At 39.0% G+C, this 26,447-nt stretch overlaps 1 protein-coding gene across 1 annotated transcript in view; it reads left to right on the top strand.

Moving 5' to 3' along the window:
* The window catches only part of PDGFD (platelet derived growth factor D), a 139,123-nt gene that overhangs the window by 99,601 nt on the left and 13,075 nt on the right, over positions 1-26,447 (top strand). Inside the window, exons 4-6 of the mRNA XM_066570803.1 lie at positions 9,624-9,683; positions 14,922-15,123; positions 25,433-25,647. Of these exons, the coding sequence (XP_066426900.1) occupies positions 9,624-9,683; positions 14,922-15,123; positions 25,433-25,647 (477 nt within the window). The remainder of the gene's footprint in view (positions 1-9,623; positions 9,684-14,921; positions 15,124-25,432; positions 25,648-26,447) is intronic.

The following is a 26,447-nucleotide window of genomic DNA, read 5'->3' as shown; positions in this document are numbered from 1 at the left end:
TTCTGAGCATAACCCTGTTCTGCACACATAGGAAGGTGGTGAAGATGTGCAAATGCTCACCCATCCCTCCCAGTGAGGAGAAGCCCTACCTGTGCCCACGTTCCCTGGGAGGTGGTGGTTTATGGTGATGTGGTATCCCCTAGGTGGTGATTTGTGATAGTGGGTGTCCCCTTGGTATGGGGAAAGCATCTCTGTGCCTGGGGAAGATCTCTGTACAGGCATAAGTCACCCTCCATGCTGTGCCACTGTGTTACATTTCGGATTAATGTCATGTTTTTTTATCTTTGTTCCATTCAGTCTCTTGGCACCAGTTCCTTTCAGAGTCCATGTGTGCCATCAGAGTTTATGGCTTGTACCTTTTTCTCCACTTACATTCTTTAAAGTGAAAGCTTGTTTTTCTTACCTGCCACTGCTTCTGACCTCTGGTAATCCTACCATTTTTCTTTCTATTGAATGATGTTTACAACTTCTTTTTATTTTTTTTGCCAGTTCAATTTTCTGTGACATTTTCCATGTCATTAGTATGAAACTGAATTAAACTGTTTGTCTTGATTTTCATTGCTTGAAAATATTTATCCTATTATAATTTTACAGCCACCCTTAGTCTATTTGGTTATGCTTATGTTTAGTCAGAATTCAAATAAAATGTGTCACACACTAATTGTGGCCCAGTACACACCCTCCTGGTCCTGAGATTATGGTCTCAGTTTGGTGTTTAGAAGGATTTTCAAGGCCGTTTTTTTGGTAAACTAATCCCGAAACTGTTAACATGATTTTGTTAGATTGTTTGCAAAAGGTGGCAAATGTAAGGTGCTCTTTACCTTGTCTTTACTCATAGTATCACTTACAATTGATATTTGCGAAATTATGCATAAGATAAATGGGAAGCTTAACTGCTCCTAAAGTACTTGTATTTAGCTTTAACAGCAGTGGTGTTTCTGAGGAATAGATCTGGATCTGGAAGTTCAGTTGGGATAATTTGGATTTTTCCTTAATTTAGCTCTTTGATGAAACTCATGTTAAACAAAATCCCCAATAAGCAGTATCCTGTGCTGTGTGCAGTAAATTAACTGCTTTTGATCACATCAAAAACCTAGAAAAGCTATGAGAAATTAGTTCTTTTAGTCTTCAAAGATTAGGTTTTCTCTCTATTTTTATGATTATTGAACATCTTAGAAAGCTTGGATAGAAGTCCTTTTTAGTTGTCCTAGAAAATGCAATGCCTTCCAGTCAAAGCAGGAGGATGAACAAATTGCTTTGTTTTGCATTATCTGTGAAACATAACACATGCTCCCTGCTGCATGCTTACTGCAGAATTAAACACCATCCTCTGACAGAGAGCTCAAAAACAAATGGATCCTTCACAAAAAATCAATAGGCTGGGATTACTGCTAGGATAGCTAATGTCCCTTACCAGTACCCTTCTATATTGTGTCCTCAGCTTCAGAATTAAATTTGCTGAGCTCCATTAGAGTTTTTTGTTATTATTATTATTGCTTCCATGTTTCTCCCAGATGATGTCTGAAGATGTAAGTGTGCATGTCCGAGCACTTAGTAGATCTTATTCATTTAATATTCTAATGGAAAACTTGGACTATTAAATGAAATTACACTGTATTTGTTAATGATTATTTTTTTGTAATTATGGACCGTGTTTAAATCTATAAAAAATGTGTAGAAACCAAAGTGGAAAGAAGTCAGAAAATTAATAGCTTGCTCCTAGGAGGTTTTCTCTCATTAATATTTTTCCTTCTATCCCTAGTACTGGGGCCTTTCAGTACATTCCCTTTTGTTATGAGTCACACCAAGTAGGAGGGGACCTGAAATAACCAGCTGTCACTGCCTTCTGTTTCTCTGAAAGAGTTTTTTGCCCACCTGGACACTATGGACAAGTGAAGTATCAGCTTTTCAGTTTTGCTCAGGGCAGAGTCACCTATTACCAGGGAGGCTGCTTCCAAAACCCTGCCAGTCAGTGTGGCAGAAGTTCACCAAAGTCCTCGCAAGGGCACACATATAATGTCAAAAACTGACCTGACATCAAGTTTTTGGCTCATGGGATAACTCCTCCCAAGCTCTTTTCTCACTCTGATGTGCAGCATTGCCCTGACCAGGACCCCTCTGGATGTTTGCTTCCCACTGCCCCAGCAGAGCTAGCATGGGGCATCTCGAGGGACCAGCAAACCCTGCAAAATGGGATGCCACCATGGCCCAGGTGTGCTTAGACACAGACCCAAGGTGAGCAAGGAGCCCAGTTGCCTTCAGACTGCTCCACTGTCACTGCCAAAAGATGGGCACTACAGACCATAAGGCATCAAGAGGCACTTCTGAAAGCAGGTCTCCTTTACATGCAATAGGAATAGAGAGGGAGTGGAGCAGATGCAGTGTAAGTGTAATATAGCTGGATTGCATCCCCTGTAAGGTGAGCCACGGCTCACATGGAGATGGTGAATGGCTGGCAGCCTATAGCATCAATGACAGGAGAGTGCCAGGGCACCTTCACGCTCCTAAGTCTGACCTAGAATGCTTACAGGGCACTCGTCAGCAAAAAAGGTGGTTAAGCATGCAGGAATTTAGGAATAAAACTCCACATCTCTTTATCAAAGAAACTCAATCCAGACTGAAGGATTGCTTGGAATGGAAGGAAGTGCTGTCTAACAAATGTAATTGGACTTCAGAGGAACATCTCACCCAGTGTCATGCAGGAAACTGTCCCTTGTGCTTGGATGGTACATAACAGTCAAAGGGCAGGCAGTGTCCTGTAATGCAGAAAGGAGTATCCAGCCAGGCACAGCTTGCTAATCCTAAAAGGCTTCTAAAAGGTTAATCTCATAGTCAGGTTTATTTTTGGGATGTTTTAGGGACCAGGGAACAATCTGCAGAGTAGCATTTTAGTGGTTTTTGCAGCAAGCACAATGCTGAAGTTCGTTGCTCATGAATGGGGAAATCAGTGTATCGGAGAGGCAAGCTGGATGATCTTGAGCAGCACAGAATTGATTTGCAGTGAAATGGAACAGCCCAAAAATGAGCAAAGAGGTCACTCATTTAGAGATTAATAGCAACATTATTTGCTGTTAAATGGCATAGCACTGGTTATTGAAAAGGGGAAAAGAAAATTTGTCAGTGTACGAGGCATGTGACCAATGAGGCTGTAGTTACATCTCTTCTGGAGTACTTTGTACAGTTCTGGTCTCCATGGTACACAGCAACCACATTTTTCTTGGACTGAGTTCAGGGACAATGGGGGAGAAGAGGGCATTTCTTACTAAGGGCCAAGACAGCTTGGCTTGCTTAATGTAATAAAACGGATGCTGAGAGGAGATATAACATCTCTTCAGAATTACTGCAGGAAGCAAACTTGGGAGAGGAAGAAAAGGATAAAGCTGGTAGTTACATAAGTGCAATAAAGATAAATTTAGCTTGGAAACAGCCAACCAGTCTGAGGGGTTTGGAAGAGACAGCCTGAGAGAGAGAACCTTTCAAGTTTTGTGTCCTGGTGTTTGACTGCAGAATCAAAATTTGCCGTTCAGATAAAAATGGTAAAGGAGAAATTGCAGAATATTTACAATGAATGTTAGTTGATTTGTGTTTTGTTTACAATTGCTTAATTGCAGTATGCAGCAGATTAGCTATTAGCAAATCCCTTGTACATGGATATATGAGGACAGGTTTCTGTGATAAATGGAAAAAATAATGGTAATGCACAATTTGCACAGCTTGGTAATGAAGTCCTTGTAGGTATGAGTAGCAAACAGGATGCTGATAGGCATAATAGTGTCAGATGACATCTGATTTTTCAAAGGCATAACTGTAATCTCATTTGAACAAGTATTATGTGACCTCTTAGACAGATCATTTAAAGTCAGTGTCTTGGACATTCTTCCAGTATGCACCCAGCAATGCCTATTTCCAGGCTTAGGTGAAGGATGAAGAGGAGTATTGACAAAACCTAACTTATTAAATATATTCTTCTGCTTCAGTTTTACTTCAGCTTTTCATAAATTAATGTAACAAACTGCAGTTAACCTAAGTCATTATTACCACCTTAAACTTTTAAAATTTTAAGTATCTTATGTTTCCTGTCCATTTATAGCTAGTAAATGTGTCAGAAAAAATCAAGAGGGATTTTATATATTACCTTGCTCTAGTATTAACTTGGTTGATAAGGTTGTAGCTACTGATGTGTAGTGGCAACTGGGCTTCAGAAACTCAATTTATGTCTTTTTTGAGGGGCAAGAATCACACTATTACACTTGAGATCAGACAGTTTGGTGGCTGTCTGACCTTTTGTTACTGACTTTAAAATACTCTTGTCATGGATGCCCTGCCTTTATAGGACTGCATCAAAAAGTAGAAAAGAAAATTCAATATGATTAAAGATATTTGTTGATTTCTTAGCTGTTCCAGTAATAGCTGGCGTCAGTGGTAAAATTTGCTCATACTTCCAGTTTGGATACTACTGCCTTCACATTACTGTTACCTGGATTTGTTAATGCTTGCACTGCCAAATGAAAGAACTTGTTGACATTGGTAATAGGCTCTTTTAGCAGAGGATGGGTTATTATCTGGAGAGACAAGGTCAATTCACATCTAACCTTCATTAAAAACACTGGCCTGAGCTCAATGTTTCATTGCAAGGCATGATTCCCAGATTATGCGCTGTCATTGTTGCTCACTCTCCAAATTCAGTAACTTTTATTTTTATTAATGTCTGGTCACCAGAGCTGAACAGAGAAGCAGCAGTTTGACCATTACTGTAAGAAAAATGCAGCCTCTGGCTTCATAGTAACCTGCTGTAGGTACCTTTCAGCATCCTTAGGAGTTGTTAATAAATATCATTCTGATACTAAATTAAAACCCAGCAATGTGACAAAATGAAAGTATAGTAGAAGAAACAGTTATTTCAAAGTGTAAATATATATGCTTATATTTATAGAAATTGGAGTGTCCTAAAATGCTGCATGAGAAACTAAATTTAATCAGTTGAATTGTACAAACTTGAATGTGTATCACAGCACTTTTTTGAATGGAACTATGATTTTTATTTTACCTCTAACTTATATAACACCATTTCTGTTATACAGCATGTTCTGAGTTTGGAGTTTATTTGCTTGAAATATGTGTCTCTTTGTATAGGAAATGTAATACCTGTAAATATAATTGTTAGTGAGAATATAGGTACTATTGCTTGTGGCAGGAAAAAAAAATAATTTACAGGTTATTATATTTTATTGTTACTATATACAAATACAAGTTTATCTGCTTATCAGCCACCTGTCTGCACATAACTCTGAATGCAATAGAGTACATGTTGACTGTTTTTCAACAATGAGTATCATTGAGTTTCTGTTTATTAACCTAAATGTTAGGATAATTTTGTCTCTTTTTTTCTTCAAGTTGCGATTTACTCTAATTTTTCCTTACAGACATTCCATTGGCCTTCATCCCTAATTCATTCATTCCAGGGAGAGCTCACAACTTCCTTTTGTTTCTGTACTGGACCTCTTTGAACATGCTCCATTTCACCCATGATTTGTTTCTGCAGGATCATCTGTGTGTCTCAGTACATCCATTAGCCCCGTTCTTCTGTAAATTTCTAGAAACTGCTTTTCTTTTGGATCATTTATAATTATGGTGTCTAAATACCACAAATGGGATGACCACAGGCAGAGCTCAACACTTCAGCTTCTCTGTCTTAATTTTTTCTTAGTTTACTGCATTCTTTTTCATGCTTATTTCCCCAAGATCATGCCTGCATTTTGACCCTTTCTCCCTCACTTGTCTTCTGAGTAGAAGGGTACAGTAGAGAAGGTGCTCCTTTAGGAGAGGACCTTACTGAACCAGTGAGCCCAAATCATCAGTCAGGGTACTGCCTGTAATCTAATTCTTAATCACAACTCCTTTGAGAACCTTTCCCACTCACTGAAGTGGAGAGCATTGCCTCAGCTTTCATGAGCAATAGTTTGTGGTTGTTTTGTCAGACGAACATTTTTTTTACCAAAACTAGTCCAATCACCCCAGAAAACTGCAGATTAAGAAAAAATAATTGACAGAGAAGCTTATAGAGATGTGAGGCTGCTTCTTTGCATTGGAAAGAGCTGTCTGGGTGTTGTGCCCATCCTGTAGTGGTTATTGCCTATCCCAGGCATCCTTCCTCACAGTAGTCATGCACCAAGATGACAAAAGACTAATCTTCAGTGAAAAAACATGTAAAAAAGGCGAAAAATCACAGTGCTTCTTGCTTGTAATTTGAGGACCAGGCAGTAACTCAGCATAGCTGAGAGGACTCGCATGTTTTGCCACATGGGTGGTACAACAAAGTGAGTCATGACAATATGCTTCTCCAACTGGAAAGCTTCCCAGCCACATCCCGGGTGTTTTCCTGATGTCTCTCAGTTCCTAATGACCCTACCAAGCCCCATGGCTTCAACACAGCAGAGCCTGTGCTGCTGCAGGTCATGGGTGCAAATCATCTTCCTCAGGAACCAGTGCTATCTGGCTCTGCAGTCTCATATATCATTGATAGCTGTGGTTTTGCATCATGATCTCCACTTGGAAAGACCTGGGTGAAACAGGGATTATTCCCCTTGACTCCTTGTCACTTAGTGGCCATCAATGGTGAGAGACAGGCTATAAAGTCTGTCTGCAAAGAAGAGAGTAGCTTTTCTTTGTCCAAAACAGAGCCAGGAACAATGCATCAATGTCCATACATATTTTACTCTGGGGACTGACTCAGAATTTGTCTTGCTGAGGTGTAATTTTGGAAGTTGATGTTTGGAAGTAATTTTTCTTCACTGAGTGTAGCTGCTATCAGAAGGTGATTGGTAGTTCTGTTGTTTTGCCTGTTTTTTTGCTGCTTGTAGAACAATTAATTCAATGCTTTGCTGAAGTCTCTAGTAAAGTTTTTATGTTACCATGACACAAATGCAAAAATAGAAGCACTGTTGTCAAGGTGATGTCACCAAATTATTACCACCCTGTTGTTCCTGATTTGGTAAGAAAACATATGAGAATTTTGGTGTTTTTTCAATGTTTGAACTAAAAGTTTTAATGTTGTTTCAAGTAATGAAGAAGTAACAGCAAAACAACAGCCAAAGCACAGGCAAATTCACATGAACAAGGTAGAATGAACCGAACAAATAGCACTGAAAATAGATTTGTCCTTCAGCTTCTGCTAGGGGCGATGGTGAGAAGGAGGAGAGGGTTTTGTAATGATGAGAACCACTTTGATATTATTATTTGAAATAGCTGCGAGCAGAAGCCATAGATAATAATATTCTCCAAACTGTAGAGGTTGAAAGCACCGTGAAGCCAAGAATGACTGCAGCTGCCTTGAGTGGTGGTGGAACAAAGCCATATAGTTGTGAATAGTTTATGCAGATTGAATATAATCAGAGTTGAAATGTGCAGTCATCAGGTTTGAGATCCAAGAAGCAGGTGGTACACGTGTCTATATCAGGATTTTGGAGGGGTTTCCTGGCATGAACCAACTCAAAGAATCACAGACTAAAGAAACAGTTTAGATATCCACATTTAGATAAAAAAGTGGCCCATCCCTTTGAACATAAGACTACAGTCTTCTGAAAACATTCAGTGAAGCAAATTGTTTCTGTTTTAAAATAATGCTTTAGAACTCCATGCCACTTTTTTTTCCTGGAAGTGCTAAATGGAAGCTAATGACAGAGGGGAAATTATTTCCAAGTTCTGCAACTGGCAGACTTTACCAGAGGATTCATAAGCTTTTCAAATACATTTTTATTTAATTTAAATTGTTACTTGTCAAAAACTGGGCAACCAAACGTGTAGAGAATGTGGCCAAGGGAGGCATATTCAGAATGGTGTATGATCTGATTATAGCTTTCAGATCTCTGTACTATTTTTAAGAAAAAAATCTGCATTGAAAATTTCACCAGTTTTTCTTCTGTATTCTTAGCAGAAAATGACCACATAGTTATAAATATTTTTATTGCTCTGCAGCTTCAGTGGTCACTTAGGGTTGAGATTTCTCAATCTCTTTTAATCTTAAATACTGAAGAAGAAGAAACAGTAACATTTTTGAATAAACAATCCTGTAACTTTTGAGGCATTAAATATTTTTCTATAGCAAATGGAAAATATTAAAAAACGAAGTATATTGATTCTGGATCTGAAAGTAGCTCTCTTCCTTCTTGGGTAAAGGAACCTTTTATTGGCAAATTAGCAAATTATGAGATCAATTTTCAGTTTTCCATTCCTAAGAAATAATTTAATATATGCATATATATATATGTATGGTGGAATACAGGATCAAGTCTAGCAACTGCACATCAGCTGTGCAGTTTCCTTTCCATTTCCCCTTTCAGTTGCCAGCTTAAAAAAAAGCTTATCAGATACTGACTCAGTATGAAATTGTGAGCAAAGGCATTGATCCATCTTCCTTAAACCTTTTCATTATATATTCTTTTTTTAGAAATTAAAAACTTGGTATGCTGTCACTTCAGTCCACTTTCCTTACCTGCATATTCATGCTGATCATTAGCTATTCACTGCATGTGTGTGTTTAATAACCATTCTATAATGCTGCCTTTTTTTTTCCATTTTTCACAGTTTAGTTATTCCAATTGGAAATGAATAAAGCTGTCAAAATATTAAAGAAGTGGCTTCTTCATTATTTAAGTAGTGATTGCTCATCACTGGTCAGACAAGTGGATTGGGTTTTAGGTGACCACATGTCAATATCTACAGTTTTGACATCTGTTTCTAAGATCAGCCTCCCAGGTTCCCTTTATAGAGACAATGGAGACAAAAATGCATTTTCAGGGTGCACTGTCATCCCAAGTAAAGCTTCTAACCCAGATCAGATGATTTGCACCCCAGAAATGGCAGGTTTAGTTGATTGTAAATGGAAACAAGGCTTGCTTAGATGTTGGCTTCATAGTTGTCCAAAGACAGATGTTATGGATCCGATCCTTGTGCTCAAATTAATCATAAATGCCAGAGATTCTGTGCAATGACACCATTAATGGCAATGTACTGTGGCTAGGTTTTTTGATGTAACAAAACATGGTACAGTGATGATCATGTACTGTTCAGCACAAGTACCAAAAGCAGTACAGTCATGTTAGGACTACTTTTGAGATGGATTAGATTATCCTGCTTTTCACCTGGACTAAGTAGTACCAGGGAATTAGCACGTTCAAATTTTTTCCAACAGATCAGTTTGGCAACTGCATTAATACTCTGGTTGTAGACATACAGAGATGTTGTTTAATATTTATGTTGGCAGATGAATGTAATGTCCTTGACCAGATTAGGTCTTGCTCTGCAAAGCAGCATATATCAGATTGGTATTATTATTATTACTGTTATTGTGGTTGATTATGATGATAATAATAATAACAATAACAATAATAATATTCATCCATTATTGTCCAAGCAAGCTCACAAGGATTTTATAAACATTGAAAAGGGAGGAACCTGAATGGAAGTAGCTTTATTGAGGAGTGACACATAGCAAGGGACTTTTGCATTAAAAAAAAGGGTTAGAAAAAGTGACAGATGTTGAATGCTGAAAATTTTTTTAGATTTTGTAATTAATTTAGGATATTGCCTTAATGGTGATTTTTCCTGTGTGTTTCTCCCCTTAGGATGATTTCCAGCATGCAGCCTCAGAAACCAACTGGGAGTCAGTCACAAGCTCTGTCTCAGTAAGTAATTTCTCGCTGTTTTGCCCGTCAATGGATTGATAGAGTGGCTTGAATCCAAGTCAATAAAATGGCAGAGTTTCTGTACAGAGAAACTATGTATTCACCTGAAAGAAGGTGAATAAAGTTTTTATCCAGCTGATGAAACTGGACTCAATCAGTATGTTTTTAGGGATAAAAGATTCAGGATATGCCCTTTGCTGTTGTAAACACATGAGACAGCCATTGAGAAACATTTCTTGTTTTCAAACTCATCCTGCCAGTATGAAAATACCAGATACAAACCTAAATTTTTAATCATTGAATGTCTCAACTTACATGGAAGACCACACATAAAGCAGGCTGGCAGGAAAATGGATCTGGCATTTCATTGTCAATACTGAGATTTTTTTTTTAAGTGTTTCCAATAAAATATTATATCTGAAGTCAGGTACAGTTACTCCATATTCAGCAGCGAATTGCAGCTTGGGAGAAAAATCAAGAAAGAAAAAAAACCCAAGTAAGCTAGTAAAAAATTTCAATTTTCTCTTCATTACATTTGATTTGTGTCGTTGGCAAAAAATCTGCCCTCTCTGCCATTTCCCAGTACTGGGGAATGGCACAGTACCATGAGAGTTCATAATATGGGCAGTCCTCTTCTGTGTGCTTTGCTGCCTGCTCCACACCACGTCGTGGTTCTTGTTAACTCCTCTTAAAACACATGAGATGGGGGTAAATGCTTAAAGCAGGCTTGAGACCAATGTCTGAAGCATTCATGGAAGAGAGCTTATTAATAGTGCCTTTGTTACAGTAGCTGCCAGGAGTAGCTAGCGAATGAGCAGTGAATAAAATATGGGTTAATTCTACTGATAGGGGTCCAATCAAGGCAGCAAGTAGAGAGAAAACTCTGTGCTGCCAAAATGAGAAGATGTTAAGCCAATCTCACTTGTGTTTACTCTTGAATTTGCAAATGACACTTGCCCTTCATGATACGATTCACTGATTGCCTGGAACCAACTGTGCTGAAAGTCTTGAGGAGTGATGTTAGCAGGGGTGAGATCTACTGGATGTGCCAAGCAGGAGATGATAGAACAGGTTTACTAAAATACACAAATCCATTTTTCATTCTAATGTGGGCATGGGAAAAATACCTCAGTGTAATGAAATATTTTGTTTAAAAATATGGTAGGCTGATGTTTGAAAAAGTAAGCCTAGGGCTCCCTCATCAGGTAAGTATGTAAATGAGACTAAGCCTATGGTAAACGCCATGTTAGTTACCATTGTTAATGTCATAAAATGCACAATATACCAAACAATAACCCAGTATCCTTTTCATATTGAAAAATCAAGTTTATCTTTTTGCTTCCCTTTTTTTTTTTCCTTAAAAATTGTTTTTAATGTGTTGCAGCTAAGGAAGTTCAATACAAATATCACAGGTAGCAAGCTGATGCCCAAGGTCATGTAGAAACCTACAGCTAAACCAGAAGCAGAACCTCAGTTTCATTGGTTTTCCCATGTCATTCCCTATGTAATAAGATATACTTTCTCCTGCACATTGCACCCACAAGTCATTTTTATCCTCAGAGAAAATAAGGCAGGGAGATTGAGCAATTTTTCACAAAAGCACCAAGGAAAATGTCTGAGGACATCCAAGTTCTTCAGGAGAGAAAGATTCAGGGATTCTGTTATGGTCTTGAGAAGCAGAAGGACAAACTCAGACCTGTGAGTCTTGGACAAGATGACATACAATTCTGCTGATGCTCAGGTAGCAGGGAAGGCCTGAGTTTCTTCTCTCAAACCCACAAGTAACCAAAAGACTCATTTTAGGATATAGACACATTACAACTCTCAGAATAAAAATTTTAGAGTAAGCAAAGTCTTTCTTCCATCTCTGAGGTCGTATTACAGAGTTATATTTTGGTCTGGTTTTTTGTTAGGGTTTTTTCTCAGAAAGCTTAAAAAAATGCTTCTACCCTTAACCCATAGTGGCAAACCCAGGAAAAAAAAAAGGAAATAAAACCTAACTTCTTATAAGGTTAGTTTCCATTATATGTAAAGTAATTTTATGACCAACAAAAAACTGTGGTGTACATTGAATTGCCTGTCAGGCACACAATAGAGATAGAAAAGTGAAAAGAATGAGTGAACAGAAATTAAGGGCAAGAGCACATACAAAAGAGATACCTTTGTGTTGCAGTAAATTAAAAATGTACTCAGTGCGTTTAAGAAATACAAAGGAGGTACATAATGTGGAAGATCTTTGCTCCTCTTCTTACATTTCTTACTCTTACTGCTTCTTACATTTCCTCTTGCCCCCTCTTTGGATATGATCTCAGAAGTCAGATTATGACAAGCACAAACTCTCCCAAAGCGAGCGCCTCATTCTTGGCAGGACAAAAGAGAGGCAGTTGGGTTGGCAGCTTTGAAGTTGCTTTTGGGCCTGTCACATGATGTTGCTGCCAGGAGGCTATCTCAGCTGTTGAAATAATTCCTCTTGATTTGGCTGTCACTGAGAAAAAGTTAAGCTTTCTTCTGTGTTTTAGCAAGGCTGCATGAATCTCTTGAGTAGGAGCTTTTATTTGAAAAGAAAATGGGGAATCCCAGCTGCCTGTATGAGTTTGACATGCCCTTCATTTTCACAGCTTGACCTCCACTTCTGTAATGAAATGTGCAGTTGAACATGTGGGAAAAAATCTCCTACACTGAGTAAACCACACACCTATGACTGATATTTATGCTCCCGTTTCTTCAGCATTCTTGGAGCATCTCTCTCACTTTTGAAAGGCAGTCAGGGGCTGATCTTTCCCTACTGGACTGCCATGAGTAGCGTTTAGGTGCCTTTCCCTTTTGTAACCCCAGCCCCTGTGTTAGCACACTGCATGATGCTGGCTGCAGCACAGTCTGTCCTACAACACTGCTTTAAATACCAATGCTGTGTTCACTTTGCTGCTGTGAGCTTTTCTACTGCTGGGACTTCCACCTCTCTGACAGTCTCTAGTCCCAGCCATGTAGAAGTCAGGAGAGAGGCTTAAAGGTGTGCCTTCCTTTTTAAGGGATCATGAATTTTTACAGGCCTCTGCACTGTGCCTTGGCACTGCACTAGAAAGGCACTGCAATCCCAGGTGGGCCCACTGAAACTTCTTGGGCTATGGGTGCTAAGCTGTAAAGTGCAGCTATGCTTTCTTGACTGCACTATTGTTATGTTTGCTGTTTCTTCTCTTCCTGATTTTTAATGATTTGGACTGTCCATATTTTCAGCAAATATATGCAGGAAAATGTAAAGAGTTGTTAGCTGTGTGATACAGCTTACCATTAAAGAGAAGCGTTTTATTTGAAAAAAAAAAAAAATATATACTCTAAAACCATTATAGGAGGAATTGAAAGACACAATCCTGCAAACAAGTGAGTGAATTTGCTCAAATGAGTAGACCTTCCCATTCTGACCTAACGGAGTGAAGTTAATCACAAAGATTAATAGTTTAACATACAGATTTACTTGGGAGATGAGGCAAAACAAATATTTTGGGAAGCCATCAATTTTAACTGGCATATTTCTGGTGCATTACTTCAGAGCTGGGTTTTCATGAAAGAATTTAGGTTTCTAGGGGTTTCTCCCCAACGTTTGAACTTACAAGACCAAACAATTTGTGTGCTGTACTATGCCTGTTTTTGGACAAAATTGATTGTGGTTCTTCAGAAAGTAAGAGATCTGTATTAATAGTTTTTCTAGTGCATATTTTGCATACTATTCGGCCTTGTGCTTAGATAATGGAAAAAGTGATATCAGGATAGTGAATATTTTGATACTAAATTAAGAATTTTAACAATGTTTCAAGTCCTCTCCAATAAAACTGAAAATGCTGCAATCCTTCTGTCAAAGTCAAATTGTGCCAAAGTTCAGTGGGAACACTCAGAGAACAGTACTTGGTCCTTACTGGTGGAAAATAAGCATTCCATTTGGTGTTATAATTGTGAGGATACTACGTTAGTCGTCCAAATATTCATTTTTACCTTGCTGAGATGGTAGAATTATAGAATGTTTAGGGTTGGAAGGTTCCTTAGAGATCACCTAGTTTCAATGCCCTTGCAATGGGCAGGAATGCCTTTCAGTGGACCAGACTGCTCACAGCCCTCTCCAACCTGACTGTGAACACTGTCAGGGATGGGGCTTCCACAGACTCTTTCAGACCTGTTCCAGTGTCTCATCACCCTCACAGTAAAGAATTTTTTCCTCAAATCTAATCCAGACCTGCCCTCTTTGATTTTAAAGCCATTCCACCTTGTCTTATCACTACCTCCTCTTGTAAAAAGTTTCTCTTCATCTTTCTTGTAGGCTCCCTTCAGGCATTGGAAGGACGGAGTTAGGTCACCCTGATGCCTTTTCTTCTCTAGGCTGAACAATTCCAATTCTCATAGTCTTTCCTTCATCCCACTAATCATCTTGGTGTCCCTCCTCTGGACTCACTCCAACAGGTCCATGTCCTCCCTGTGCTGACACCCCAGTGCTGGTGGGATCTCAGCAGAGCAGAGGGGCAGAATCCCCTCCCTGGCCCTGCTGCCCACGCTGTTTTAGATGCAGCCCAGGACACCATTGGCTTTCCTGACTGTGAGCACATTGCCAGGTCATGTCCAGCTTCTCACCCACCAACATCTCCAAGATCCAAATATCATGTTTTTTCTGTTTGCTTAGTAAGTTTATTTTTGGTAAAATGTCAGTTCAATGTCAATTCATCTTTGTTTTTTAAAACATTTAATTCTGGATAATAAAGGGCCATTTTTCCAAGTCTCTAGCCATGCCAAAATTGTTGTCCAAATTGACCAGAGAAAGATTGTCTAGTGGACTTCTTTGCATTTGTCTTACTCTGCTGTGGTCTCTGATCTGCCTCATGTGAAATAGCAACTGGCATTTCCATTTCTGTGGCCATGACTATCACAGTGCTTTCAAAACACATTTTCATTGCATCTTTGCATGTATGCAAACCATCATTCCCTTTGAGGACTGCATTTGAATACTCACAGTCCACCAGTGGCAGTACTTTTGCTCCCGGCATCTCTTCTGGGATTTACTTGGAAATTTCTTGGTATCTCGTCTTACAAAAAGAAAACACAGGTGTAAGAAAGTCCTGGCCCAAAGACTTGAAAAGATGGCCCAAAGTAACTGTTTCTCTCAATAATGAAACAAGCTTGTCAGTAACTGTTTTCAGTTGTTTAAAGTGGTGCTGTAATTTATTCCAAGTACACTGAGATGTATGTCACTCTTAGGGGGTATCCTATCCCTCTCCATCAGTGACTGACCCTACGCTCACGGCGGAAGCACTGGATCAGACCATCGCTGCCTTTGACACGGTGGAGGATCTGCTCAAACACTTCAACCCAGACTCCTGGCAAGAAGATCTTGAGAATCTGTACACAGACAGTGGCCACCATTATCGAGGCAGGAGCTACCATGACAGAAAGTCCAAAGGTAGGAAAATACTTTGGAACATACTTACACATACTTTGGGGAAAGGACAGGATATTCCTTCACTCCTCATAGGAAAGTCCATCAGTCAGGTGTTACATTCTGGCGCTCATGTTCCTATTGGAGTCACAGGGCAAGGTACCACCTATTAAAACCAGGGATGTGTCGTTCAATCCTTAATCAGTTTCCAGGTAGGATCTCACGTGAGAAATCAGACTGAAAACTGCCCATTTTTATGATAAATTCACAAATAAAAACACAGGTCCACATGTAAAGACATATGGTTCTAAGCTTTACCCTCTTAATCATTGCTTTGTGTGTAAAGCGTGGGGCTCCTAATTACCAGTGTTATTATCCTTCTTTAAATACCCTGCTTAGGGACTGTTCTCTGTTGAGTGAGGAATGATCACTTTTATCACATTGTGCTTAGGAAAGCATCTGGTGCAGACACCTGTATGTGCAGCTGGTTTTTTTAGGATGTGAACATTTCACTGTTTTTCATTATGTTGGCAGGGAACATTATTATGGTTTAACATCTTTGTCTGTAATTGAGCAAAGCATACATTTCTGGGTTATGTTTCTTGTTTCCTTCTGTTAGTTCAAATCATCCACCAAATGGTAAAGCAAAGGGGTGTTTAGCTGGCAGTACAAAGCCATAATGAATAAAGCAACACTATTGAGAAGTCACAGTTGTGCTCTGAGGTAACCATGCACTGAAGGGCCTGACGAAATTGCCCTTCATGTGCAGTATAAATGTAGGATGTCTGTTAGGATTCTTTAGGATGACAGTCACTGTAGTTTTCACACCAGATCTGGAGTTAAGAATTTTGTTTGATTTCTCATGTTGTCATCTATTTTCAAGTTATGTAATCACATGCATTCTTATTTGTAACTTTAAAATTATAATTCCCAAATCACAATTCCAATTCTTTGCAATCTAGCATTTATTTACATCTCAGATCCCATCCCCCCATACCTTAAGCATGTTCTAAGGAGCAAGAGAGAACTGTAGTTCCATGTTTGTAACTTGTTATCAAATTATGAGGCTTTGCTCTTAAAAGGAATATATAGACTACATCTGTATTAGGGAAAACTGTCAAGAAGTGTTCCCAGGCCCTGAAATACAATCATTATATTGCTAAATTGTCAGCCTGGTCATTGTTAGGCATGAACCAGGATCTGGCAGAGGCCACCTGTCATTTATGTGCCCACCTTGACTTGGAGAGTAAGAGGTGAATGGCAGGAATGTGGGCTGTCCTGTGGCTGTTATCCTTGGAGCAGGAGAATAACCACAGGCACTTGCTGTGTATTAGTAGACACAGTACTGGTGTACAGTTTCCAAGACAGGTTGGCTTTCTTTGTTTCTGGGCTCAGCATTTCAAAGGAATCTGTAATAAAGCCCTGAGCACCCATTCAGCAAGAAGTGAACCCCTTTACTTTGCTCCCTTTTGGCACGTCAGAATTTTCAGGCAAGAACCACCATTGTTGGGGAAAAACTTCACCTAAGTATCACTGTGTGACTTTCAAGAGTGTTTTGATCTTCTGTGGTGTGTGGAACATGATCTGTGTGTCCCTAATTCATCCAGGCTGGATTTGGCACCAGTAGATATGTATAAAAAAGAAATGAAGGGTCTGTTCTGTTTTTATTAGAAGCTGTTTAGGATCCTGTATCCTGTACTGGTTCTGATTTCCAGATATCATTTCATTCTCAGATCCTATTTGGCCCAGTATCCCATATATTTAAATAACCACATAAGTATAAAATAGCATTTGATGCTTTATTGATGCTAATTATGCAGACTGGAGGTATCAAACTGATCTGATAGTGCTCAGAAAATTCAGATGCATAACATTTTTCCAGTTACAGTTTTAATACTTGATTTAATAGGCTTTTTTGTTGGTGGTGGTTGGTTACAGGAAAAAGAAAAAAGGTTTTATAACAGTTTTCCTTTTGTTTTTGAACTAAAGGCCGAATTCCCTGACTGTTAGCAGCTCTCTGGGCTAAAGTACCTCACCACAGAGAAATCTTTTAAAAATTTCAGTTAAGAATTTTTTTTAGTCATAAACTTCTGACAAGATTAAAGGCTTGTTCTTGGAGGATGTGAGGAGTAAGGAACAGCTTTACAAATCCTTAAATTAGAAATGTTTGGTGGCTTTTAAACACAGACAGAGTGGATCTCTGAGGAATGTTTATAGGCACTGGGGTAACCTTGTAGCAAAGAGAGCAGTAGATTATATCATAATTTATTTCAGATATCTATCTGTTTCAGCTTACAGCTTAGGTTTTATTTTTTTATCCTAAGTTAGAACAGCCTTGGGGCAGGTAAGAGCAATTTGATGTAATCTCTGCCTATCTTTCACAGCATTTTCAGATCACACCATGTAAATGGTATAAATTAATCACTAATACTTTCACTCCTATCCAACCTTCTACCCATACCAAACTCTGGCACGAAATTGAGCTAAGAGAGGCAGTGTTGCTGAATACTAATTTTGATAACAGGGACAGGTGATAAATGATATTTAAATGGTGTGTTTTCTTAATTCGCCAATTAATAATCTACAACTATCAAGGTCAAGCAAATAAGAAGTCACTATTTTATCATAACTGAAACTCACAGAATCGGGGAATAGATTAAGTGGGAGGCCACCTCAGGAACTTAAATGCCCTTCCTCAAGGCAGGGTCATCAATAGAAGATTGCTCATGACCATGTCAAGTCAGGTTTTTAATATCTCCAAGCATGGAGGCTGCTCAATCTCTCTGGAACCACTCTCTGAACAAAAACAAACAAACAAAAACCCAAAATCTAGTTTTCAACGTTTAAATAGGTTTTTATATCTTAAAATTTGAGTTCAGAACCTTTTGTTCTTTAAAAGTAGTCTCTGGCTCCATTCTTGCTTCTTCCCATCATTGCTACATTGATGCCAATGGTATGAGGCTCAGCAAGGCTGAGTTCTGCATCCTGCCTTGGGTCACAGCAACCCCAGGCAGTGCTGCAGGCTGGGGACAGGAGCTGGAAAGCTTCCCAGTGAAAAAAGACCTGGGGGTGCTGTTCAACAGCAGCTGAACACGATCCAGAGTGTGCCCAGGTGGCCAAGAAGGCCGATGGCATCCTGGCCTGGATCAGCCAGGTGTGGCCAGCAGGAGCAGGGCAGTGACCGTCCCCCTGTAGCCAGCACTGCTGAGGCCACAGCTCCAATGCTGTGCTCAGTTCTGGGCCCCTCAGTGCAAGAGAGACATTGAGGGGCTGGAGCGTGTCCAGGGAAGGGCAGCGGAGCTGGGGAAGGCTCTGGAGCACAAGTGCTGTGAGGAGCAGCTGAGGGAGCTGGGGGTGTTCAGCCTGGAGAAAAGGAGGCTCAGGGGGACCTCATCACTCTCTGCAGCTGCCTGACAGGAGGGTGCGGCCAAACTGGGATTGGTCTCCTCTCCCAGGCTGCAAGTGACAGGACAAGAGGAAATGGCATGAATTTACAACAGGGGAGGTTTAGATTGGATATTAGGGAAATGAGTTTCACAGAAATGGTCATCAGGCATTGGAACGGACTACGCAGGGAAAGTGGTGGAGATGCCATCCCTGGAAATATTCAAAAGATGTGTGAATGTGGCATGTGGGAATATGGTTTAGAGATTATTATGGCAGTGCTTGATTTACAGTTGTATCTTTGATGTTTGAAGGCCAAAGGATTTTATGATTTTTTTGTATTCGTACACATTAATGTATGCATATACAGATCAGTCTTTTCCTATATATCTCTTGCAAGTACCTGAAAGTTGAAGAGTGTGTGGATTAAATCCATATTTATGGTAACTCCATTCAGTCAACAAAATCTGATCTCACACCTCTACAATATTCATGCAATTCTATTGAGTTAAGTGCATTTCTTTCTTCTGAAACCAAAATTGCATTTCTATTGAAATTTCTATTGCATTTCTTACTATTGAAGTGAGATATTGGTATGAAATGTGTCTCACTAATAACCACATGAAGTTTGATATTTAATTCTCTATATGTTCAGCAAGGTTTGCTGTTAACCACTCCAGTGAAAGCTAACCATAAAATTACAGTGCAATCCAGATGGCAGAACAGGACAGAAAAGAAAGGAGAAGATGCATTCAGATTTTCACAATTCTGAAATGAGAGGCCTTGTATAAGCTATAAACTATGGTGTACACCTACATGAAAATATGATAGTTATTTCAAATAACCTCTCCAGTTGTAAATATACTCATAAAGGTGACCAATTTCTGCATTTTAGAAACTCTGAAAGTATAAATATTCAGCTTTATTTTCATCCTAGGTTGTTAGGAAAAAAGTATTATTTTAAAATAATTCCTTTTACATTTCTGTAATATATTGTAATATATTGATGATCTCAGTGTCATAGTAATTTGATTATTACAAATATTAAGCATCTCCAGAAAGATATCACTTTTGGGTTATTTAATACTGTTCATGGCAAGAACACAGGTAAAGAAGTAAACATCCATGCTTCACCATTATGTTGAAGTTCTTCACAGACAAAGGTTTCTGTTCTTCTAGAGAGTCATGAGGAGAGTACAGACATGTTTCAAGGAAGCATCTTCATCCTAGTTTAAATTTCTGTAAGCATGAATTTATCTGACTAATAATATTAGAAGAGCTTCTAAGAGATACTGTTGCAAGCAATTCAATCCACCAATTAAACATTATTTAATTTTTCCCACATACTTGTTTGCATTTATGTTTTGCTGTCGTCTCTGATTTCTTACCTCCCATTGAATAAGGATTTTTAATTAAAAAAAGACCTCCACCTGTGAAATAGTTTCCATACAAATGAAGAAAGAAAGGAAAAAGAACAAGGTCACTGTTTCTCATCATAGAAGTAAATCTAAATGTCATGGAGCTGGTACCCAAAGAAAGGGGTTATCTTTAGAAAGGAATGGAGTGGGTTTTTTTGTTTTCCCATAAATAAACCTTAGAAGCAGGAGCACATGTAGATAGATACATTCTGGTAATTCACAAGATTATCCCTTCCTCTAAGTTCATTTTCTTTGGAAATAATACACAAGAAGCTTTTGGCTATCAGAGGAAATTAATCAGGTGGGACATTTTTGCAATAGCATCTCTCTCCAGTGACAGCTTTACAAGTTAAATAAATAAACACTTGCTGGCATAGCCACACTGCTCTCTGGAAGGGGAATAGTGAGGTCAAACCATGAATCTTCACGGAATGTTTCTGCTGTTCACTGCCAAATCAGTTCCCAAGATCAGGCAAGTTTCACCATGTCCTTAACAATAGTTTTTAATTGTCATAACTTAAAATAGTCCAGCAAGAAGTTAAAATTTTAATGTTATTTCTCGCAGGCATGCAAGCAGTGGCCAATAAATTACTGCAAGCATCCATGCACTCTTCCTTGAAAGATTCTGGGATGGCTACCAGCAAGTTTCAGTGCACCAGACAGGGAGTGCAGGCATCACAAATGCTGAATGCTTGCTCATTCATGGCAAATTTGAATATTCTAAGTACATGGAATACCTTCTTAAATAGCTGTAATTTAAAGTATTCCCTGGGCTTAAAAACCAGAATATTTTCCCCACTCTTCTTCAGTTAGGAGCCAAGTTGTCTGTTGCATGCAAACTGCACACATTCCTTCATTTCACAGAATAATTCAGATCTACATTCCTACCTTCCCCCTCTGTGACAAATGAGATTTTCCCTCGCATGTTACGTGATGCAATTGTTGGTCACTGCAGTGAAAGATTCTCTTATTAAACCCTTTTTTAAAATGCTAGTGAAACTTATAGCATGTTATTTATCACTGGAATAAGCTGCTCTTTTCCATTGATTTCAGTGAAGCAGTGTCCAATAGTTTGGCCTGCTTTTGCTACTTGACCTGTACCACAGCTGGTAATTGGTTTGCCAGTCCATAATAGGCCTATATATTTTGCCCTTTGTTCCATGAAAACAGTTATAATCCTACTGAAATCTTGATCTTTTGTTCCTCTAAAATGATAGCTGCTGTATTGAGGAGATTTGTCTTGGTGCTGTGATTCTGCAGTAAATGCAAATTGCAAGATCTTAGATCTTCTTAGCTCCCATGAGAAGGATTTAGATAGCTCTCAAGTTTCCAGGTATATTTAACAAATTGCTTATTGTGATATCATTAAGCACGTGCAGTGGAACAGTCAAAACCATTAGGCATATGTGTTGAAGTCTAAAAGCTACAGGGTTTGGTCAAAATTTTGTATAGAGAAGAATGATTTCATCAGTGTCTGAGCATTTAGATGATTTAACCAGCAGAAGATGAGACTGGGAAATTATATTTCATTTGTTATTGCCATATAATTGTAAGAATATCATTATCTTGGAAATCCAAATATTCTTTGTTACATTGTTGAGATTATAGAATCACAGAATGGTTTGGACTCGAAGGGACTCAGAGATCATCCAATTCCAGTGCCCTTGCTATGGACAGAGACTCCTTGCACCAGACCAGGTTGCTCAAAACCCATCCAACCTAGAACACTGCTGGGAATGGGGCATCCACAACCTCTCTGTATCACCTTTTCCAGTGTCTCACCAGCCTCACAGTAATGAATTTCTTCCTAATATCTAATCTAAACCTATTTTTTTTTTTGTATGAAGCAATATCCCCTTGTCCTATCACTACTTGCCCTTGTAAAAAGTCCCTCTCCAGCTTATTTGTGAATTTTCCAACTCAAGTTCAGCCACATCATAGCTTCAGTCAGATACAGCACTGCTCTGAATGTTTTTGATGGCTTTTACAGTGCCTCTAGTTTACCTGCAGATCTTTAGCAGTATTGACCCCAGTGTTACCCTGTGGGGAACACAAATATTAACCAGCTACCAGATGTTCTTGGAATTGCTGACTACTTTCATCAAGTTTCAGATATTCCAGTTATCTACTGAATTTGTAGTCCACCTATTCCATTATATCTCAGAAATCTGGCTGCAAGGATGCTATGCATCTCTTTCAAAAATCAGCAGATGCCTCTGCTGCTTTCACCTCATCCAGCAAGACAGATGTCTCAGAGCCAGTTCTGAGGTTGGTCTCGTTAAATCTATTCTGGATGTTCCCAGTCACCCCCTTGTCTGTCATATGCCTGGGCATTGCTTCCAAGAAGGATTTGCCCCTTAATTTCATCGTAGGCTGACCAGTCTGCAGCTGCCCGAATCCTCCTTGCCTTGCCTTGTCTTGTAGATGGCTTTGACATGTGGTATAGGAATACCATGGCAAGGTGGCTGCCATCTCTTACACCTTAGCTCTGCTCTGTGACTGATGCATGAAGAAGTGTAGAATGATCAGATGTGCATTTGAAGCAGATAAAGTGTTAAAAGCAACCTTAACAGACCGACTGTCTTATTAAAATTAATCAGTGACCAGCAGCAGAGGTTTTCTTCTCAATCTTTAAGGCCTCCTTTTTCAGAATAAAACTTGGCATTAGCTGTCTTCTCTGATTTCAGTGCCTACCTCTGATTAAGATCATAGAATCACAAAATATTTTGATGAATGCTTCAAGGTAAACACATGCCATAAAGCTATGTGAAATGAGGATGGATTTAATCAGAGGATTTAAGAGAAGGAAGGGGCAAACATTGGGTCCCAAGTATCCAGTTTAGTGCTCCAGTGCATCCCTTTTATGCTTGCCTTACTTTTAAGCTGTCTCTGATGCAGACATTCTGCAATAATGCTTGGGAATTATTTGCATCCAGTCTAAAGAACCTTTTAGTTCTAGTTTTAAATTAAGGACTCCAGTGGTTTCAGTCCTTGATAAGTAAAGCAGCTGGATTTCACACCAATCACACCAAGGCTCGGTTACATTTTAGTCACAGCAGTGAAGTGATGCATGAAACTGACTGTACTGTAAAATCTCATTCTTATATGGATGAGGAAATGGACTAGCTCCAGACAGTAAAACAATCCAAAGACAGGAAAAAATGATTATTAAAGCTTTCAGCAGAGAGAGTTCTTTAGAATAAAATGTGCTCTTTTGTTGGGGGGCAATAAACTGTGGTCTAGAGCTTAGGATTTAATTAGGCAATGGGAACTGTTCTTGTATGTCAGTGTGGTGCTACCAGAGTACAGGATACATTGTTCTGAGTACTCTGCATGCTCACCTTATTCCCACCAAGCACTGCAGTTCTGTAGAGCAGAGTAAAAAAAGAGTGCAGGTGTTTACTTCCAAATTAATTTTAATGGAGGATGACTTGTGTGTCTCTTAAATTGTTTATTTAGGCTTTTCTTCTCTCCTTGAGATTACTCATTTTCATTTGCAACATCACTAATATAAGACCTTCCTGCTTATCTGAGTATCTCATGGATACTCCCCTGAATTGCTGCAGTGTCAGTGTGGATGATCCAGGCCTTCCCCTCAAGCAATCTCATTAGTGATGAAGGCAGCAAATTTTCAGCCCTCTTCTTCCTTTAGTAGATTTTTCTGTCACATCAGTTGGCTGAAGTGAATAGTAGCCAGCTAGTGCTTTCTTTACCAGTTAGCAAAGCTGATGGCAAAGGTCCTGGTGAGAATGTTTAGAGGTGTGGGAAACACTTCCTTGTGGAAAGAATTAGCCTGAAAGCCTGCAGTGAGAATACGTGGCTTTGAAGAATGACAGTGGAGAAGAAAATATAATCTGTTAAAACAAAGAAATCAATATACCCTGGACTTGCCAGTCCTGGCTAAGGACACTCACAGTGTATTTTTCTCTCCGTGCATGAGTGTACCACCAGTCCCATTGATTTTGTGCTTATAGCAGGAGGATGATCTATACCTCTTCTGGAGAGATGCTAGCTCTCTGGAGAGAACCACTGAGATTTCATGGGGGAATGTATCATAATTGCTATAAAATAGCAATTTATCTGCTAAATTCCCATTGACTGAGATAACACCTTGTCAGAAAAAAAGTGAATCTGCTATGATTTTCTGTAATAGCACTTCTGATATTTATGTATCCTTGTCTCTTGCATATCAGCCTTGTGATTACCTCCAGGTTAGAATGTAAAGGTGCATGATGTTTACAAATCAACCACTTTTTCCACAATTAACTTAGTGATGTTGACAAGGCCTGAGTCACAGAAAGTATGAATTATCTTTGTTGTAAGGTTTCACATATTTGTATTAAAGCACAAGCATAAGTGTTGTCAGAAGCAGAGGTTATGTTGACCTGTTAAATATGCCCTGAAAATTTGATATGTTCACAAACACTAGACTGTTATCTCAGTTCTCATTTGAGCCAATCCTGTTTTCCTGTTGATGCTTCTGTTAGCAAATACTGTTTGGAGTCAAACTCAACACAAGTTCACATGCCCCGCACTCCTGAATGAATTACTGAGCTTTGAACACCTAGTTGGTAGACAGAATACTAAGGAAAAAAGAAGACAGAAAAGGAAGGAAAAAGAAATCTATTTCTATAGAAATAGAACTCATTAAATTTGTTGCTTTTATCTGTGTCACAATTGTGGAAAATATATTTATAAAAGCAGTTTTTGGTTTTGCTTTAGCTTTACAAGCCAAAACTAAAAACAGCATTTAGGCTCACATTTGATAGTCTATAAGTTATTTTTATGGCTGGCTTTACCACTTGTTTACATGACAGATCTCTCATACTAGGCATTTAAACATCAACCAACTACTGGCATTCAAAGGGCCTATTAATTTTAATTGTATTTATTTGTATGCCTCTAATAGTAACACCAGATAAAATTAATGCTGCTGAGATTGGTTTCTCCATCTAAAAATGAACTGTCTAAATTCTATTCATAAACAGTATAGGCAGGCAACTTGAGGAAGAAAGTCCTAAATGCTCTTGCCATGGAAGGGATGTATCACTCCCCAAAAATGTTTCTCTAGTGAGCACAGGAAGGGCCTTGTTTTTGCTCATAATAAAAAAAAATAGATCTTAGCATCTAAGTAAGCCAGGTATAAACAGAGAAGGGAAGAGAGTGTCAGAGGTGGAATCTCTTGCCCAAGGATCCAAATATGTGGAGTGACAAAGCAAATAAAATGACCAGTCCTCAGCTTTCAGGCCAGTATTTTACTGCAAACCTTCCCTGCACCTTTATAGTCGGTGTGATCTATGCTATGGCAGTCAGTGGGAGAAGGATGATAGCCTGGATGGTCACCTGTAATGATTTAAATTTGGTAGGTTTATGTTTATCTGTTCAGAAGTCACTCCTATAGTTCACATATTTTTCAACCAGCACCCCATCACTCTGTGTTATTGACTGCCCGGGGAGCAGCATCAGCCAAAGGAATGTCCCTCTCTAATGAAGCTTCTCACCTCACTAATGAAGCTTTTTTTGCATTGCAGTTGACCTGGACAGGTTGAATGATGATGTGAAGCGTTACAGCTGCACTCCAAGGAACTACTCTGTCAATTTAAGGGAGGAGCTGAAGCTGACAAACGTCGTTTTCTTCCCCCGCTGCCTCCTTGTCCAGCGCTGTGGCGGAAACTGTGGCTGTGGCACTCCAAACTGGAAGTCCTGCACCTGCGTGACAGGGAAAACTGTGAAAAAGTATCATGAGGTATTTTCATTCTTTCTTTGTTACTTCTTTTGGGTATTTATTGCTTCCATGGATTCTGAAGTCTTTTCTCAGAGCTGTGTATGCTGCTTGTTAAGAGACTATGTAGGTATGAGAAAGGGGTGTTGACAGTATTTATGTGTAAGTTAACTCAGAAGAAGTTGGAGAGAACTTTTGCCACCTGAGTGCCAGCACAGTGAACTTTGAGAACCACTCATCCTAGTGAACTTTGTTTCAAGAATGAGCCTTATGTTAGACTGATTTTTCCCAGTCGAGGACTAATACAAAGTAAATATATATACCACTGGAAATACTCTTTTTAGTAGCACAGAGACATGGATTCCTTGAGATACTTGACTTCATTTCCTCTTTCTTTAAACTTATGCTCACACTTGGAAATTAAAATTAAGTCACTTATAGGAGGCAGCTGAATCATTCAGCCTTAGCTTTTCTTTCCCCACTCAGCAATTTTTCAGGAAAGCAAAATTTTTGCATAGGAACAATGCCCATTATTTTAATCCATTCAGGATGCATCTAGAGAGGAAAAAACACAATGAAAGAGCATTTTGTATTCCTACCACTAACACAGTATTTTCAGATGAAGACAAGACTGGAGAATAGTTAATATTTTCTCTAATTTTAAACAAGATGCAGGGGATGACCCTAGTAATTACAGAGTAGAAAGCCTTATCTCAGTGGTAGAAAAGTTAATTGGAAAAAAATTAATAGTATAAAGCACCTAGATGACTATGAGCTGATAAAATTAACTCAGAATGCCTTATATGTGAATAAATATTTATATA

The sequence above is a fragment of the Molothrus aeneus genome, chromosome 2 (genome assembly GCF_037042795.1).
Source record: "Molothrus aeneus isolate 106 chromosome 2, BPBGC_Maene_1.0, whole genome shotgun sequence".
Taxonomy (NCBI): Eukaryota; Metazoa; Chordata; class Aves; order Passeriformes; family Icteridae; genus Molothrus; species Molothrus aeneus.
The sequence above is the reverse complement of the archived record's forward strand: the minus strand, read 5'-3'. Positions and strand labels throughout refer to the sequence as shown.